General features: G+C 35.4%; 1 protein-coding gene across 2 annotated transcripts in view; it reads right to left on the reverse strand.

Moving 5' to 3' along the window:
* Positions 1–971: 971 nt before the first annotated feature.
* The window catches only part of Mvl (solute carrier family member malvolio), a 44,491-nt gene continuing 29,033 nt past the window's right edge, over positions 972–16,429 (reverse strand). The window contains exon 12 of one of the 2 annotated variants that reach the window (XM_017624078.1): positions 972–1,768. In XM_017624078.1, the coding sequence (XP_017479567.1) occupies positions 1,708–1,768 (61 nt within the window). In that variant the 3' untranslated portion in view covers positions 972–1,707. Of the gene's footprint in view, positions 1,769–15,482; positions 16,083–16,429 lie in introns of those variants that run through there. The other variant, XM_017624079.1, reaches the window with a different exon arrangement.

Raw genomic sequence — 16,429 nt, forward strand, 5'->3', positions numbered from 1 at the left:
TGCGAAGCAATCAAAAAAAGAGCGACCAGAATTGGTTAGAAAGGGGCTGGGTATGTTTTATATGTATGGACGAAGCGCAAAACTGCCACAAATCCGCGAAGGAGAGAGGCAATTGGTGAAGTTTTTTGGTTTCAATCCAAACCGAAAAACGATTGTAGTAGGTACCAAATAAGAAAAATATGAAGGTTAAGAAGTTTTGATGCAATCATAGACATTGCACTGTCTGACTTCCATTTGTCGCGGTATCTGTATAACTCTCTTAATGGTAAAAAATTGGCCGATCGATACACAAATGGAATTATGACGCAATCCGAAAAATGGCAAAGAGAAATAATAACAATGGCCAATATGTACTTGATTAAAAATGATTTTCAATAAAAAAAATTCAAACATTTACCCAAAAATCCGCAAAGCCTTTTTATATGACCCAATATACATACACATGTACATATCTCCCAAGATGTTCCTTAAAATATCAACATCTACATATTGTATGGGACACCCATAAATTTTTTAAAATGTTTTTTAAACACTTTAGATGTCTCTACCAGGGTTTAAAAAAATTTTAATTTTTTTACAAGCGCAAAGATTTTACAATGTTTTGACTTTGATCGGCGTATTGAAACTTATATAAAAGCCCGCCGAGTTATAGCCGGTCAAAGTCGAAATGTAGTAAATTTTTGCGATAAAAAAAATAATTTTGAAATTTTTGTGGGTCCCTTTATTTACTAAGTTGAACAAATTAAATGGGTACCCCATAATTTTTATATTTTAAGGGCCACCCTAATATCGATACACGTTTAATACTCCAATCAATAACACTTAAATTGTCATGCATATAAACAAAATTTCTGCTTAATTTTTAAAACCAGATAGTCAAGCTTTACCGGTTTCTACAATAAATCTCACAGCCTCGCCTCACCACATATATGCACACATATATCTTAAAAAATACCATTTTTTTAATTTTGTCTTTTTAGCAAGCACTTACAAATGTTTACAATTGTGAAAAAAGCGAAATCGTACATTTTCAAATTAAAATTTACAAATATGTTTAAGCTGTATAAGGCAACAGATTCTTAATCCTAACTAAACTTTTTCAAATTTTTACGCTGATTTTTAATTTCATTGAAAAATCAAAGCAAAAACAGTAAAAGTTTAAAAAACATGATATAACAAGCTAATTGCATAATTCCGATTGGATGTCTTTTCCATTCTTTTTTTACTTTTTCCACTCTCAGTCCCAGCTTCGACCTGTCACAGTATTGTGTATTTGCTTTAGTAATTGTTGCACTTCATACATATATACATGTGTGACATCTCATCTAAATGCATTGAAAATCAAATACATAACTTAACTTCTAGATGATGATGCTGTTGTAGTTGTTGTGATTTTAAAAAAATATGAAACATTTTCGTTTTTTTTTTTTACTTTTGATGTTTATAAAATTACGTAATGTGGCTGTTGTCACTTTGTATGTATGATTGTTACTTTGGCCTAACTGTAGCTAACATTAGTAGTAGTAGTAGTAGTTGTTGCATGTGGGTGAAAATATTGGAACCATCAAAGCAGCAGCAGGTTTTTCTAAGATGCTAGCTGATAATGCTGGAACAGTCATGGTTATGCGCTTTGTTGTTGTTATGACTCCTAAAAATAGTGTCGTCGCAGTCATCGCTGTCCTCGGAATCAATATCGAATAGTAGTGGCTATGCATCTTCTTCTTCGCCGAAGGGAACATCTACTTCCTGATCACCGTTCGGTGAAATTCTGAAAAGAGAAGAGGAATGTTTTGGTTTTACAACGCTTCGAATTTCACAAAAGCGATGATGGGAAATAAAAACGAATCAAATGGAAAATCAAAACAAAAAAGGTGGTTACCGATACCAATAATATGCAAATGTTTAGAAACAGGACTAAAAAATCATTTGAATAAGACTCAGAAATGATTATAAAGACGACTTGAAGAAGAGTCAAAACTGACCCGAAAAGTGCGTAATAAAAGACTCGTCAAGAAGAGTCGCGGGCGGGGTACAAACGAGTATTTTATGATCAAACTCAAAAATCAGATCGGGACATATAACTGCTTGTGGATCGTACAGATTCAACTCAATTAATACAAAAACGGAGTAAGATAGTTTTCTAGTTAGAGAATATAATAATGAAGAAAAAAACAGAAAAAAATTCGAAAATTTAGTCATCGCGAAGGGAGAGGTATCTACAGTAAAGCTGAGATCCCACGATTGCCGCAAATGGACCAATCTGGAACAATTTTTATTGTGCTGTATTGGAGCACAATAAAAAAATTGTCCCAATGAAATTCTGTACAGTCACACGGTTGCCTCTTTTTATACAATTCTCATTGCCGTAAGTTGGCGAAAAGCAATATAGTGACAATAATTGCCCCAAACTTATCACACGATTGTTCGAGCATGCGGCAATTGTGACCATAAAGTGTTGCGCTGACCTCTAAATTCTGTTTTTTTCTCTGTTGTGTAAAAATGGCGTATTCTTAATAAAAGAAAAATAAATCAATTGCATCTGCTTTGTATATTGCGGGCTCATTTTGTACAAATTTGTTGTTGTTTGAAACCAAAGAAGCAAAAACTTGTGCCCAACGAAAACTCACGCATTTATTTAGAAGTTTGATTGTATAGTTTTTTTATTTTTCGACGATAACTGCAACGTGCTATGTGGAGTTCAAGTTGCAACAGTTTTCTTTTTAATTTTGTTACGTAGAGGTTTTTTTATTCATTACAAGTAAAATTGGTACAAAAGAGTTATGTTTGTTTAAATGAAAGCTGCGAATTTACATAATTTATGTTTGGAATTAAATTTTATAATTATATGTACAGCTCGCAACAAAAGATAGCACCTTAACATTTTGATCAGTCTTGACTTTTTTCTTCTGTTGTTTAATGTTAATTTTTTCCTATAAAACCATAGCTCATTGTCTAGTAAAAACCACATATGTAAGTCCAAATTCCAAACTTTATACAAAAATTATAAAAATTTTTTAAAATTTTGACCACAATTCAATGGTTTTTAATTTGGGTTTCTAGAAAAAATTTTGTTTTGCAGAGTACAAAGTAATTTACAGAGAAGAAAGTGCATAATACCGTCAGCTAAAAAAATTATAAAAAATCAACAGGATCTTTTAGCAACTTCAAACCTCCACCTTATTGTACTAAATTTTAATGAGCTACAAAACTAAATAACCATTTTTTTCTAGAAATCCAAATTATAAACCGTGGGATTGTGTTCAAATGTTTAAGAAATTTTTATAATTTTTGTATAAAGCTTGCAATTTGGATTTATGCAGTTTTTGTTAGACAATGAGCTATACTTTTATACGAAAATAATGAAGATTAAATAAGTAGAAGAAAAATAGTCAAGACTGGTCAAAATGTTGAGGTTCTACTGCTTTGTCGTGGGCTGTATTGAACTTTTAAGTTTTTTTTTTTAATAAATTTATACTGTCATGGCAGTCCGCCATTTGGTGACATAAAATACCTTTCGTATTCTTCTCGTATGAGTTTTGCTTGTGGTGGTATATATCGCGGCAAAGATTCCGTTATCGGACTTCAAGAAAAATTATAATTTCACTACAAATTAAATTAAAAGTTATGTTGCTTCCGAAAACAAGGATATTAATTTCAGTGATTTTTGGACTCATAAGGAAGCAAAAAAGTAAATTATTAATAAACAGCCTAAATATTGATGTGTATTGTTCACTTCAATTGCCGCACAAGAATACAATAAATATTGCCGCAATTTTGAAATCTTCATTGCCCCATGATTGCCAATCGAGCTATCACACGATTGCCGCACACGGGCCGTATTTGATTGGGCACAGTAAGCACAATATCGGCCTCTATTGCCGCATGAGTCAATAGGGGTATTCTCTGAGTCTTGCAAAGCCCTTGCACGGTGCACGGATTGCACGGTTTGCAAAGCTGTCCCATACGAAAACCGGTTTTTACCGTGCAATCCGTGCAATATGTGCACCATGCAAGGCCTTTGCAAGACTCAGAGAATACCCCTAATGTATTGTGAAATCACACGATTGGGGCATAAAATGAGGCAATAATTGGTGTATTGCGGCAATCGTGGGATCCCAGCTTAAGCACTGAATAAAAAATTCAACTGAAACACTGAAAGTCTTCATAGAATGACAAATGGCGTCAGGATAAGTATCATGGCTGCCAGTCAGGCAGTATCAGGGCTTTTGGACACAGGAAGACTCTATTGAATGTTTAATTAAACACGCATAACAACGTAAGGGTAGCACTTTGGTTGGTACTGGAACATGAAGGTTTCGATGGCAACGAATAAGTTGACGTTCACGAAAACGTGGGATGCAATGGCGTCTACACAGCAGAGCTACTAAACTAGTGGCTGCCGCGGAATGGCGGATGAATCTCGGAACGACTTCTGAATTTTAGTCCGTAGGGCCTGCGCACTTTCACTGACTACCTGGCTAGACTGCAGATTCTGTGGATGGAATATATATATAATATGCGATTTGCCATGTATCATAGGTCTAAGACTCTTATATTTCGGGAAGTGATTATCGTCTCCGTCAAGAATCTGAGACATGACACCCTCTAAAACGTTTAAATTTACAAGTGCTCCAATGCGGAGTGAACTTTTACAAAGTCAGCACCATATAGGTCACGTTCAATCGCTCAACTAAGTTTATAATAAAAAAAAAACTATTTGTCCGTTTTTACAGAGAATTTTTCTTATGTTGCAGCATTATAAAATAGTTCACAAAATACGTGAAAAATGTTTTTATTAACTACATCACCAATGTGTATATGTAAAATGTTTGAATAATTAAATCTAAAGCTAAAACATGTTTTGGTACATTTTTAAATTCTGGTACAGTTTTTGGTATAAAAAAATAGGGGGTTGCTATAACAAGGACGATGTTTATCATTGCTTTAATGACAATTGCTAAATATTCAAAGTTACCTTTGGTTAGCATATTAAAAATATTTTTGAGGTGGTTATGAACGACCACAGAAACGCAGAAGCGGTCACTATGGAGTTAATTAAGAAATCTCGTATGATTACAGCCGATCTAGGAGTAGAAATTTCTCTACCACGTTTAGCAGATAAACAAGAACACAGAAGTAACCGCCATTGGTCAATGAAAATTAGTCCTGGCAACGATCTATAATAATACCGTATCTGGATTCACTAACGGCCTCTTTAAAACTCCACTTTTTCAATAAATAATACTCCAGCTTCAGAAGTGAAGAGGCACAAAAGAGCGCGAAACATTTTGAAGAAATCTATCAAATTCAAATTCTATTCAAATGAATTTCTACCCGCAACAAATATTTAAGTGTATTTATTTCAATTCTGAGTGCTTTTTCATGCACAACAGCGATGGTGTAGCGATGGTTTAATACACTTCATAGAGTAAGAACATGGCTTTCGGGACTATGCTCCATGTGCATACATAGAAAACTCGTTACCGAAACCGCAAGATGATTCAGAAAGAAATAATCGAAAAGTTTGCTCAAAATCCGAGGCTTTTGTTAGTAGCGTAAAAATTATTTCATATGAAATAAAACTTTTTTAAGAAACAAATGAGGTTGTTCACACTTGCATGGATAACATGTTATCTGGTTAAAAATGAGTATTGTGTAGTGTATTTTATTGTTGTATACTGATTAAGAATATAACTAAATAACCACATAACCTGATAACCAGGCAAGCGTGAACAACCTCAGTATGTTTACTTAAAAAGGGATTTGTGGGCAACAAATTATGTGTGGAGCAGAATAGAAGAAATACCTCTTTCCACGTGGTAAAAATGAAGCTGTGTTATGTGAAATGCTCTCCATCAAGCTCAAATGTAAGCTCAACGCTTCTAGTACGTTTAAACTTATGATAGTGCCGCTACGGCTGAGTGGTTAGAGGTGTGTACTACCACTACGTAGGAACTGGGTTCGATACCTGGTCCGAGCAACATCAAAATTGGGAAACGTGTTTTCTACCAGCGGTAGCCCTTCGACAGACAATGGCGAACCTCCGAGTGTATTTCTGCTATGTAAAAGCTGCTCATAAAATTCATTTGCCCTTTGGAAGCGGCATACAACTGTAGGTCCCTCCATTTCTGTAACAACATCAAAACTCACACCACAAATTGGGGGAGAAGCCAAACACTTAGCAAAAGTTGTTAGTTGTCATTAAGGAAGCTTTCGATAGAATTCTCAACTGTATAGTTTTGATAAGATATCTAAACATTTGTGCTTATAAGTAGCGAAGAGGACTACTCTTGTACAGATTAGACTTACTACTTTTGTATAAATGAGGCTTAGGTGAGAGTGCACCAAACGAAAACCAGGCCAGAGCCGCCACCTCTTCTGGCACTGGATTGACCAGAGATAGTACAGTGAGCTTCCTGGGCTCAACGAGACACTAAATCACATAGTTTCAGCCGACTGGAGGATTGTACCATATCAATTATCTTAATATTATCTCCTAAGCTGTTCACATTTTTTCAGTCATAAGGTCTAAACCTCATGTGCGAATCTCTAGGCAATCCTGAAATGCAATCTGGGACTGAAATGGGCTGTCTGCAGCACTATTTTTAAGAGCTTTGTATTTATCACTCAAGTTTCAGTAGTATCATAAATTATAACCTTCTAAACTCTTAAATCTTATAAAAGGCTGTTGGCCTTTGGAAAAGTTGGAAATCTTTTCTACGCTCTTCAAGTGCTCCTATCATTCGATGCTTAATGCATTATTAGTATTCATAATAATAATAATAATATGTAATATTCATCATTAAATTTGTATAACACTTTGTACTACATATTTCACTGAAAAAAATTTGATAAACCTATTTATTTACAACTGAATATTTATGATATTTTTAACTCGGCTCCGTACGTCTGGTTGCACCTAAAGCCAGCAAGTAAACTAACTGCAAATTTATTACAGACTTTCAATATAGCACCAAATGTAGAAGTTTCAGCTCATAAAAAAGCTTAGCCAAGTTAATTGCACATCAACGTATCAGTGCAGGCTGGTTAGTTGTAAAAAAACGAACGTCAAATTAGAAATTCTATTATCAAGCAACTGTGCAATTACAGGGTTCAAATGAAGCCAGGGATGTTAAATATGTTATTGTGAACTAATGATTAGTAAATGCTTCGTTAAAAAGCGCATACTCTCTTTAAAAAAAAAAAAAAACATTTTTGAACATAGGCCATGAACAGAATTTGCATCCGCGCTGTGCAATTGCAAGTGCATGGTAGAGATTAGAATCTCACAAAGCGATTGCTAATTATAAGAAAATTAAACAAATACACAACACAGCAGATTTTTAGTTTTTATTCGCTTCTCTTAATCAGCCGCTTTATTATCTATTAGAATAAGCTTCCATTGGCTATGAAATTATTTTTTTGTTTGCATTCCACGTAAACCAGCTTTTTTGAAGTACACCGAATATTTATGACAACAAATGTTCTACCTCAAAGAAAAAAGCAACAAACAAAACTAAACTGCATTGCATGCGACTTTTCAGTAAGCACGCCAACCAACCAAACAAGCTGAATCAACTGCAAAAGCTCAGCTCATAATCAATGTGCTAAGTTGTTATTATTTCGCCACGCAGTTAAGAACTGGTTGCAACGCATTCAAAGGTACATCTCTAACACAATATGGACGTTGGTTAGTTCACTTTGTTATTGCATTTGTAAAAATTCATTTCAGAACATTCTTTTTTGATGCAAAAGCTTTTTCATTGGCGCGCGGTAAAAGCTTAGAATACATTTGAAAACAAATGTTTCGTTTTTTTTTAGGAAAATTCATTTTAATGCTTGCGTGGTGGTTATGACTAAATCATTTTAATTCTTTTGTAAATTTATTCCTGCTGCTTGCTATAACATTCGCAAAATCTGCTACTATTTAGTTATCAGAACTCCGGTTAGATTAGGTTAGGAAGGCGCGTACGAATGACTCCACTCGGAGGAATACTTGGTCATTCTGAATACCCTCTATGAGTGCCACTTGGTGCAATGGTCAGAGATCTCAACACTAGCGTATTTTCAATGCCACAGAATAGTTGAGTTTCCGGAGGCTGAATACTGGTTTAATTCTAATTCTGAGCCCAGACTCCCACATTGCCGAATCTTTACTAATGACAATCCTCAAATGCATGGGCTAAGTGGTTGAAAATAGGTGGAGAGGAAGGAGTTTACGTGTCCACAGCCCCTTGTCTGGAGCGCTGATTATTGGCTTAGGAAGTAGTTAATCTATACATCTTCATCATTGGTTCTATAGCACAGCGCTCTGTGATGACGCCGGTAAGAGCACTTACCTCAGATTGGTTAAGCGTGTGGTCTTATTGAGTCTCAACCATAAGGATCTTAGGATCACACGATTTATCCATAGGTCATTACTTACGGCTGTGTTGCATTCTTCAATCCTCCTTACTAGAACAGAAATCGGCAGTAGTATTCAGTTATCCGCTTCGCTTATTTACATTTGCGAGCTTTTCCTAGCCATTCATAGGTTAGAAAATCGGTCGGGTGACTGTGGGGTGCATACCACGAATGATATGTGGTGACAGCCCCCAAGTTTTCTCAGAAGCCCTTTTGTAGGTATAGTACGCTACTAGGCCCTTCGTAGCTCATACTCTAATACCTAAGTAGTAGCGCCATCTGGTAGTGCTGATACCATTGGGTGATGGAGGCGCCCAAGAGTTCTTCAAAACATACCATATCAACTTTGTCTCTGTACATGTCTAGTGTGGCTTCTAGCCTCCTAAAATTTGCGACTGCTAATCGCTGGTAGTATGCAGTACGCAACAGCAGTTTACTGCTGGACTCCCTATTTCAATGCGAAGTTGACTACCGTTTTCCAAGTCAATGTTCCAGCATTCCCAACCAGAGCCAGAATAAGCCTTAAAGGTTTTCAAATCTTTTGATTTTCTAAGTTTTATGTTATATTAAATTAGGTGTCCATAATCAGACCTTAAGGCTCAGTTATGTAAACCTAGCATTGTACTTGTACATACAAACTTAGCTTTTGAAACCTAGTCCTGATTGCACCTTGCTCAATGCATAGATATCTTTCCAATAACAATTACACATATCACCCAATAATTTTGCGCGCTCTCACTACCCAGTTGAGTGTCACTTTTATGTAGAAATAAAACCTCAACAGACTTTCAAGTAAAGTTATGTTCGTCTATGTGTAGGCCAACCAATTATAAACCAAGTTCATTGAACGGAATCATTATGTGATACTTCTCAAGTCAAGTTAAGTTAATTAAGGTATGCATAAATGAGCATTTAGGCTCATAAACATAAAATCAAGGATTCGGAGCAGAGCGGAGCAAGGGTGCAAGGAGCTAAAATGCAAAGGGTTTTGGATGGAGCGGAGCTGGAGCAAAGAGCTAAAAGAATTCATTTTCTCTTTAACTCCTTAAAGAAAATTTGATTTGAGTAAATATTTTTATTTTTGCCACTGAAAACAACCGTGGTAAATAAATTGTCATTATATTTTTACTTTGTCAGTACTAATCATTGCACAGTGCCCAGCAATCAGGGAAAATTGCCAGGTCAATTTGAACGACGACGAAACGTAAATTTAGCCGACAGTGCGCCAGCATCTGTGAAGTGCAGACAACTAAATAAATAAAAAGTTTTTTATTGGGAGCGGGAGCTGGGCTCGGAGCGAAATAAAATACCGAAGTGGAGATAGATCTGAACTATGAAAAAAAAAACCTTTTCTTTGAAGCCCTGCTTAAAATCACCCATTTTGGGCTTCTATTTGTACTTGGTCCATTCCAATAGAAAAGTTGGTCATAGCCTGTTCTTACCACATGGCTTATGAAATATAACCTATAAAGCGTTAGTCTGTACCGTGAATTTAAAATTGCTTCAGCTTTAACCATGGAATGGCCGGATAACGAGAAGCGTATCGCTATTATAGAGCTATTTAAGTGTGAAATGAAAAATGTGATATTTAAAAAACGCTCTGCCCTCTCGGGATTACTTAGTCGCATGTTAGTCTACCAGTGCATAAAACTGTTTCAGGAATCTGGAGATGTTAAAGGCCGCCACCGGTTGGGCCCGTCCATGCACAATACGAACGACGCAAGTCATCAAAGCTGAATTCAGCGAAGTGACGAATGTCACGCCGCAGTTTTAAAACAAATAGGATGGAAAAATGTTAACGTCTTCTGGTGAGACACACTGATAACTTGCATCGGAAAATCTTATTTACTGACGCTCAATTTTTTACCGTACAAAAAAATTAAACTAGCAAAACGATAGGATGTATGCTCGGTCATCTAAGGAAATATCTGAACTGATTCTACGGGTCGAAAAGGGTAATCATCCAGCTCGTGTCATGGTCACTTACGATGCGGTCACTGACTTGCATTTTGGTGAACAAGAAACGTTTTGGAAGCCTCTTAATCATTCTATGTTCCAAAACCTCTCATTGACTTTCCAGCAGTATTCTACACCTATAGGCCTGGGCTAAAACGTCCCAAACCTGGGCCTGAATTATCCTCACACATTCTTGATTTAAACTCGCTGGATTACAACAAAATATACCCCAACATTGATTCTCTTAAGACAGCTTTGATTTGTGGCCAATTTTTCAGTGAGCGAGGTGCGTGCGGCTATTGATGATCGGCAGTCCGACTTAAGGCGTGTGTGAAGTCCAAAGGCGGACATTTCGAATGAATATTTCTTTTTTTAACTTATATACATGCAATAAATGCGTAAAAATTTATACAAAAACCTTCAGTATTTTTAATTTTAGAACATAAAATGTCGCTAGCTTAGAGTGATCATTTGCTCAGTACACGTTTTATGAAAACTCATATTTTGATACAGGAGCCTAGAGAAATTAAAAATGCATTGTCTCGAAAAGGATTAAAATACTTGTTTTCAATGTTATTAATAATAATAGATTGGCNGTCACACAAAGCGGAGGGACCTACAGTTTTACGCCGACTCCGAACGGCGATTGTATTTTTATGAGAAGCTGTTTTTCATGGCAGAAATACACTCGGAGGTTTGCCATTGCCTGCCGAGGGACGACCGCTGTTAAGAAAAAACCTTTTTTCTATATTTTTTGCGATGTTGCTTTGACCAGGGTTTGAACCCAGGTGCTGCGGAGTGGAAGCGCGCACTGCTTACCACTACACCACAGCGGCCGACCAATGTTATTAAATGAAAGGAAAATTTGCTCCGAAATAAGCACCGAAAATCCAATAAGTAGTACGAAATTTTTAATAAAGATCGAATCCCTCCCATTCATATGGAGTTTTGCTTTGCTTTAAACAGCCAAAATATTGTATTCAAAGTTTTGCCAAACACTTGAAGATAATGGCTATAAGAAGTTTTTTTCCTCTACAGCAAAATTTTTAAAATGGGATTTAGCAACATTTCACTCTAAGCTAGCGAGGTGTGTAACAGTCAGCCTCATTGCGTATGTGGAAAATTAGGCTAAATTGTAGAACTCGACAACATTGGTATTGTCTACTGTCGTGCTGAAATAAGTAAACGACGAAAATCTTCGAAAAGTATGCAGTGCTGCCAAGCTTTTCCGTCGAAATTTTAGGCACTGACATGAAATTTTCGATACGATTTGACTCTCATTACTCGACTATCGCACTGAGGCTGAATATTTATGTCCCTACCAAGTAGATTAAAAAGTGCACAGAGTATAAAACTGGCAATAAAAAAAATAACTGACTCAATATTCTCCTAAAGGTGCCATACTGGAATTCAAGTGAAGACGAACTATCAGAAAGCACTCTGAATATGATCAATTAATGTTCACGTTCCACGCGAAAAATTGGGCGACTCTGCCTACATCAAGCGGTCGAGGAACAAAATTTTGAGAATCTGTAGCTCATTACTGGCAACTCAAAAGCAACATAAAAAATTTTACTGCGTAATTTCTGCAGCATTTCAGAAGATTTTCAGTTGAGCATCAAGAAAGAAAAACGCAGCAATATTGCGGTAATTATTACGTTCCTCGAACACACCCCTACTCCTGTGGGCGTGAAAATGTGAGCAAGTTTTATGAGTGATTCTAATAATAATATTTGTTTTGACATGTCAAAAGGAACTACTTAGAGAATTGCGATAGTAAAGCTTTGTGGCCCGAAAATAATACGGCGGTATGAGTTAGAAACAAATTCATCGCATATCGACCAGTTGAGTCCTAAAACGAAGCGAAACTGACGTTTGTTGTCTATTCTCTCTATCAACGTCACATTTAGGCTTGCAGACCATATGGTTTTTAATGTCTAAACCTCACACTATCCACATTTTAAAACGTGATTTGTTTGATTTACTTCAATGGTATGTGGCGAGAGATTTATTTGTGCAATTACCGATTTGCCCAGTTTAACGGAGGCGCTCAAAATTGATCGGGCATGCCTTACCTATTTTTCGCTAGCGAGGCATCATAGATCACAGTATTAATGCAATGTTGTATGCCGAATGAGTGGGCTAGAAAGGGTATCCCAGAATTGGTCTCAACAAGCAAGGATAAGACGGAAGTACCTCTCACTAGCTACTGACGCTGACAACTCGTGGACAGACGTTATATCAGTTTCGTGAGCGCTAGGCTCACGTATGGATGAAATCGCAAGAAAGTGTGACCCTAAGGTGCACCTAAGCTCACAAAGCCGCTGCTCTCGATTTTCGTCGCTGGACACTTGTCTGATTGGGGCTCAAATGACGAGACTAAATAACATACTTGATCCACATAGTAGCAGCTGCCTAGAAGATTATGAGGTGCGGTCTTAACACTTTCTTAAAAACACTAAAATTAATACTCACAATTGTACTAAACTCTGAAACCTAAATATTTTATTGGTTTAGCAGAGAAGCAAAAAATAGTTGCCACGGGTTTTGTTTTTAAAAACTTTCTTTTAGGCTGGGATCTCGCATAACCAAACCAACCAAAAAAAAACAAATATTCATAACGAAACTTACTTATAAAAAAACGTTACAAGAAGATTCTACTTCATTCTACTTATACAAAAAAAAAACAATACTCACGTTCATTTAAATAGTACCTAAGAGTAATTATTTTTTTTATGCAAAAATAGTTAAATGGTGTGGAAAAATGATTGTTACATGCAGGCAAGCAAACACGCTAAAGTGCATAAGTATGAGCGTGAAAATATGGAAGTATGTGTGTTTTGTTTATTTGTGCGGGCATGCAAGGCGGAAATGTTGTATTAAATAATTATTTAAAGGGAATTCTAAATTAATTATTTTAATGCGGTTTAGTTTTCATATATCGAATGCATGTATGTAGGTATGTATGCATGTACATATGTATGTATGTATGCAATTACAGTGTATCCAAATATGTATCTATACTTATTGGCATCAATATAGAAATCAGCAATTAATAAGTGAATAAAACACAGGCTACAACAACAGCAACGAATGCATGTATGTAGGTATGTATGCATGTACATATGTATGTATGTATGCAATTACAGTGTATCCAAATATGTATCTATACTTATTGGCATCAATATAGAAATCAGCAATTAATAAGTGAATAAAACACAGGCTACAACAACAGCAACGAATGCATGTATGTAGGTATGTATGCATGTACATATGTATGTATGTATGCAATTACAGTGTATCCAAATATGTATCTATACTTATTGGCATCAATATAGAAATCAGCAATTAATAAGTGAATAAAACACAGGCTACAACAACAGCAACGAATGCATGTATGTAGGTATGTATGCATGTACATATGTATGTATGTATGCAATTACAGTGTATCCAAATATGTATCTATACTTATTGGCATCAATATAGAAATCAGCAATTAATAAGTGAATAAAACACAGGCTACAGCAACAGCAACGTTAAGCAAAAAAAAATATTGCTCCATTTATTTATTTACTCGTACTTAAGATAATTAAAATATTTATACAGTGCGCCACAAGGCTACATGCCTTTTGGCTCATGGTTGCCAAGAGAGAGAGAGAGAACTTTAAAGTGCTGTGATTATTATTTAATTTTTGTTTACATATACATATACATATTTATTTATGTAGATTTTCAAATGTAACTACTGTAATAATTTAATGGTGCTTACTAACTAGAAAAAAAGGCAATTTACTTACAGACTTTATTTAAATTATTATTATTACTTGGTAATTAATAATTCTTTATTTATACAGCGCGTATGAATTATATGCATTGATAAATAATAAGGGTACATTTGAGCAACAACAAAAGCTTTATAACAGCAACGAAATTGGGATTGTGGTATTTCAATTTAAAAACGATAAGATAAATGTTTTTATGCAATATTTTTGGCAAGAGTGAGATGAGTGGAAAAATTTGCATTTTTTTTCTAATAACTTTTTATTAACTATACATATGTATTTGTTTCAATAAATAAGTGCAAGCGTATGTTATGACAATACAATATACAAGTAATTTACAAAAAAAAACTACATACATATATATTTATAAATAAAATATTTTACTTAAACAATTATTTACATCAAATTGACTAAATTTAAACATATGTATGTATTTAAGTACATACATTAGACCGTACCAGAAGAAAAGAGTTTGCCTTTTGTCTAAAGAATTTCTGTAAGGCAATTTCGACGTAAAACAGTAGGTCCCTCGCCTTTGTGTCACAACATCAAGGTTTACGCCATAAGTAGTAGGAGAAGCTCGGCCAAACACTAACATATCTGTAAGCGCCAACCTATTGAAATTTCGAAAAAAATTACCCAACCTAGGGGTTGCCTTTTTACATTTATTGGTATATCTTCGGCATTGTTAGTCGGATCTTAAATTATTATACAGCGATGTTCTTGTTGCGAGGAGAAAATTTTCGTATCCATAGTTCCCTGACCTAAAGTGCCCCTTTCTAGTACTTACCCACCAGATCTCAGTGCCTATCATAACAAATTAAAGCTCACTAAAAATATCAGAACTTTTGCTAAGGAAGTATTTCGATACGAAGGCAATTTCAATTTTTTGGCCGGATGTTGATCCGCCTTTTTTTGATTTTACGTCAAACACATCTTAAGCATTTCTTTTTTCCAAACTTCATTGACCTCAAGTGCCCCTTTCTAGTACTTACCCACCAGATCATAGTTTCTACCACCCTAATGTCAGCAAATTAAGGCTCACCAAAAATCATTAAGTTTTTGCTAAGGAAGTATTTTGATTATTCCAGTAGAACAATAAAAAAATATACATATATTGCCGACTGTAGGTGTCAATAGAAGATGTAAAAAAGTTCGCCCAAAAAAAATTAAAAATTGCCTTGCAAAAAACTCACTATAGACTAAATGAATTTTTGTATTATTATTTTTTTTTCTTGTAAGGAGATGCGGTCTAATGTACATAGTACATACTATGTATGTAAAATAATGCCCTAAATAAGTCACTTTAGTGCTGCTTTCTTGTTTCTCCCTGTTTATCTTAACACTAATCTTAGACATGATTTAAAAGATTTGTTTGGGATTTTTTCATTAAAAGCTTTATGTGCAAAACGTATTCGTATTTGAGTAGTCCACTTGCAAACAGCGTTATGTGATTTTATGATTGTAAGCCATAAATTTGAAAAAAACTACGACGACAACAAGTAACATTTAAATTGAATCTTTTTTTATTACCTGAAATTTTTGACAAATAAGAACCTAATAAAAATATAGCATAACCGACCTAAAGCAGTTTTCTAAGTTCATCAGATGATGGAGACTTTTGAAAGTTTATAAATAAGTATGATAGCGACTTTTGCAAGAAGAGTTAATATTTGATACTATTTTTGCAGAATAGAAAAAGATTTTGCAATGTGTTGTTAGTGGACATGAAACTACTTTAATACCAGTATTTAAAGTTATCCACCAAAAACTAAAAATCGAAACAAATTTTACATAGTGCACTTTGCAAGTGAACTACTCATTTATGTATGTATTTATTTGGCAGATGATTGACGGCAGTTTTCACAATGCGATGAACGTTAATTGTCCTTCGACGAGATGGAATATATGGACACGCTATTGTCATACAGTGTCAGCTCACTATTTCAGCGACAAAGCACACACCAAATCGTAAATAAAAACAAAAAATCCCAAACATAACCGAAGAAAAAACAAATTTGCGATTCGGTGCAAAAATCAGCCAGACGTTGGGTAGCGGCAGCGGCGGCAAGCAGGAGACGCCAGCCAATTTCCCACAAACAACAGAGACCCCACATGAGGAGGCATTAAATTAAAGCGTGCGAAGATCAAAGGCGTGAAATGTCGAAAAAGATGCAGCTCGACGCGACATGACAAGCCCCATTAGTTGCGTGGGGGTGGGGGGCGACGCCAATGTTATCACGAAAATGTGGATGGATGATGGTGAGATTTGTATAAAGCGTAGAAAG

The sequence above is a fragment of the Rhagoletis zephyria genome, unplaced genomic scaffold (assembly GCF_001687245.7).
Source record: "Rhagoletis zephyria isolate East Lansing unplaced genomic scaffold, Rhagoletis_zephyria_1.1 Rzeph_scaffold_03490, whole genome shotgun sequence".
NCBI classification, from domain to species: Eukaryota; Metazoa; Arthropoda; class Insecta; order Diptera; family Tephritidae; genus Rhagoletis; species Rhagoletis zephyria.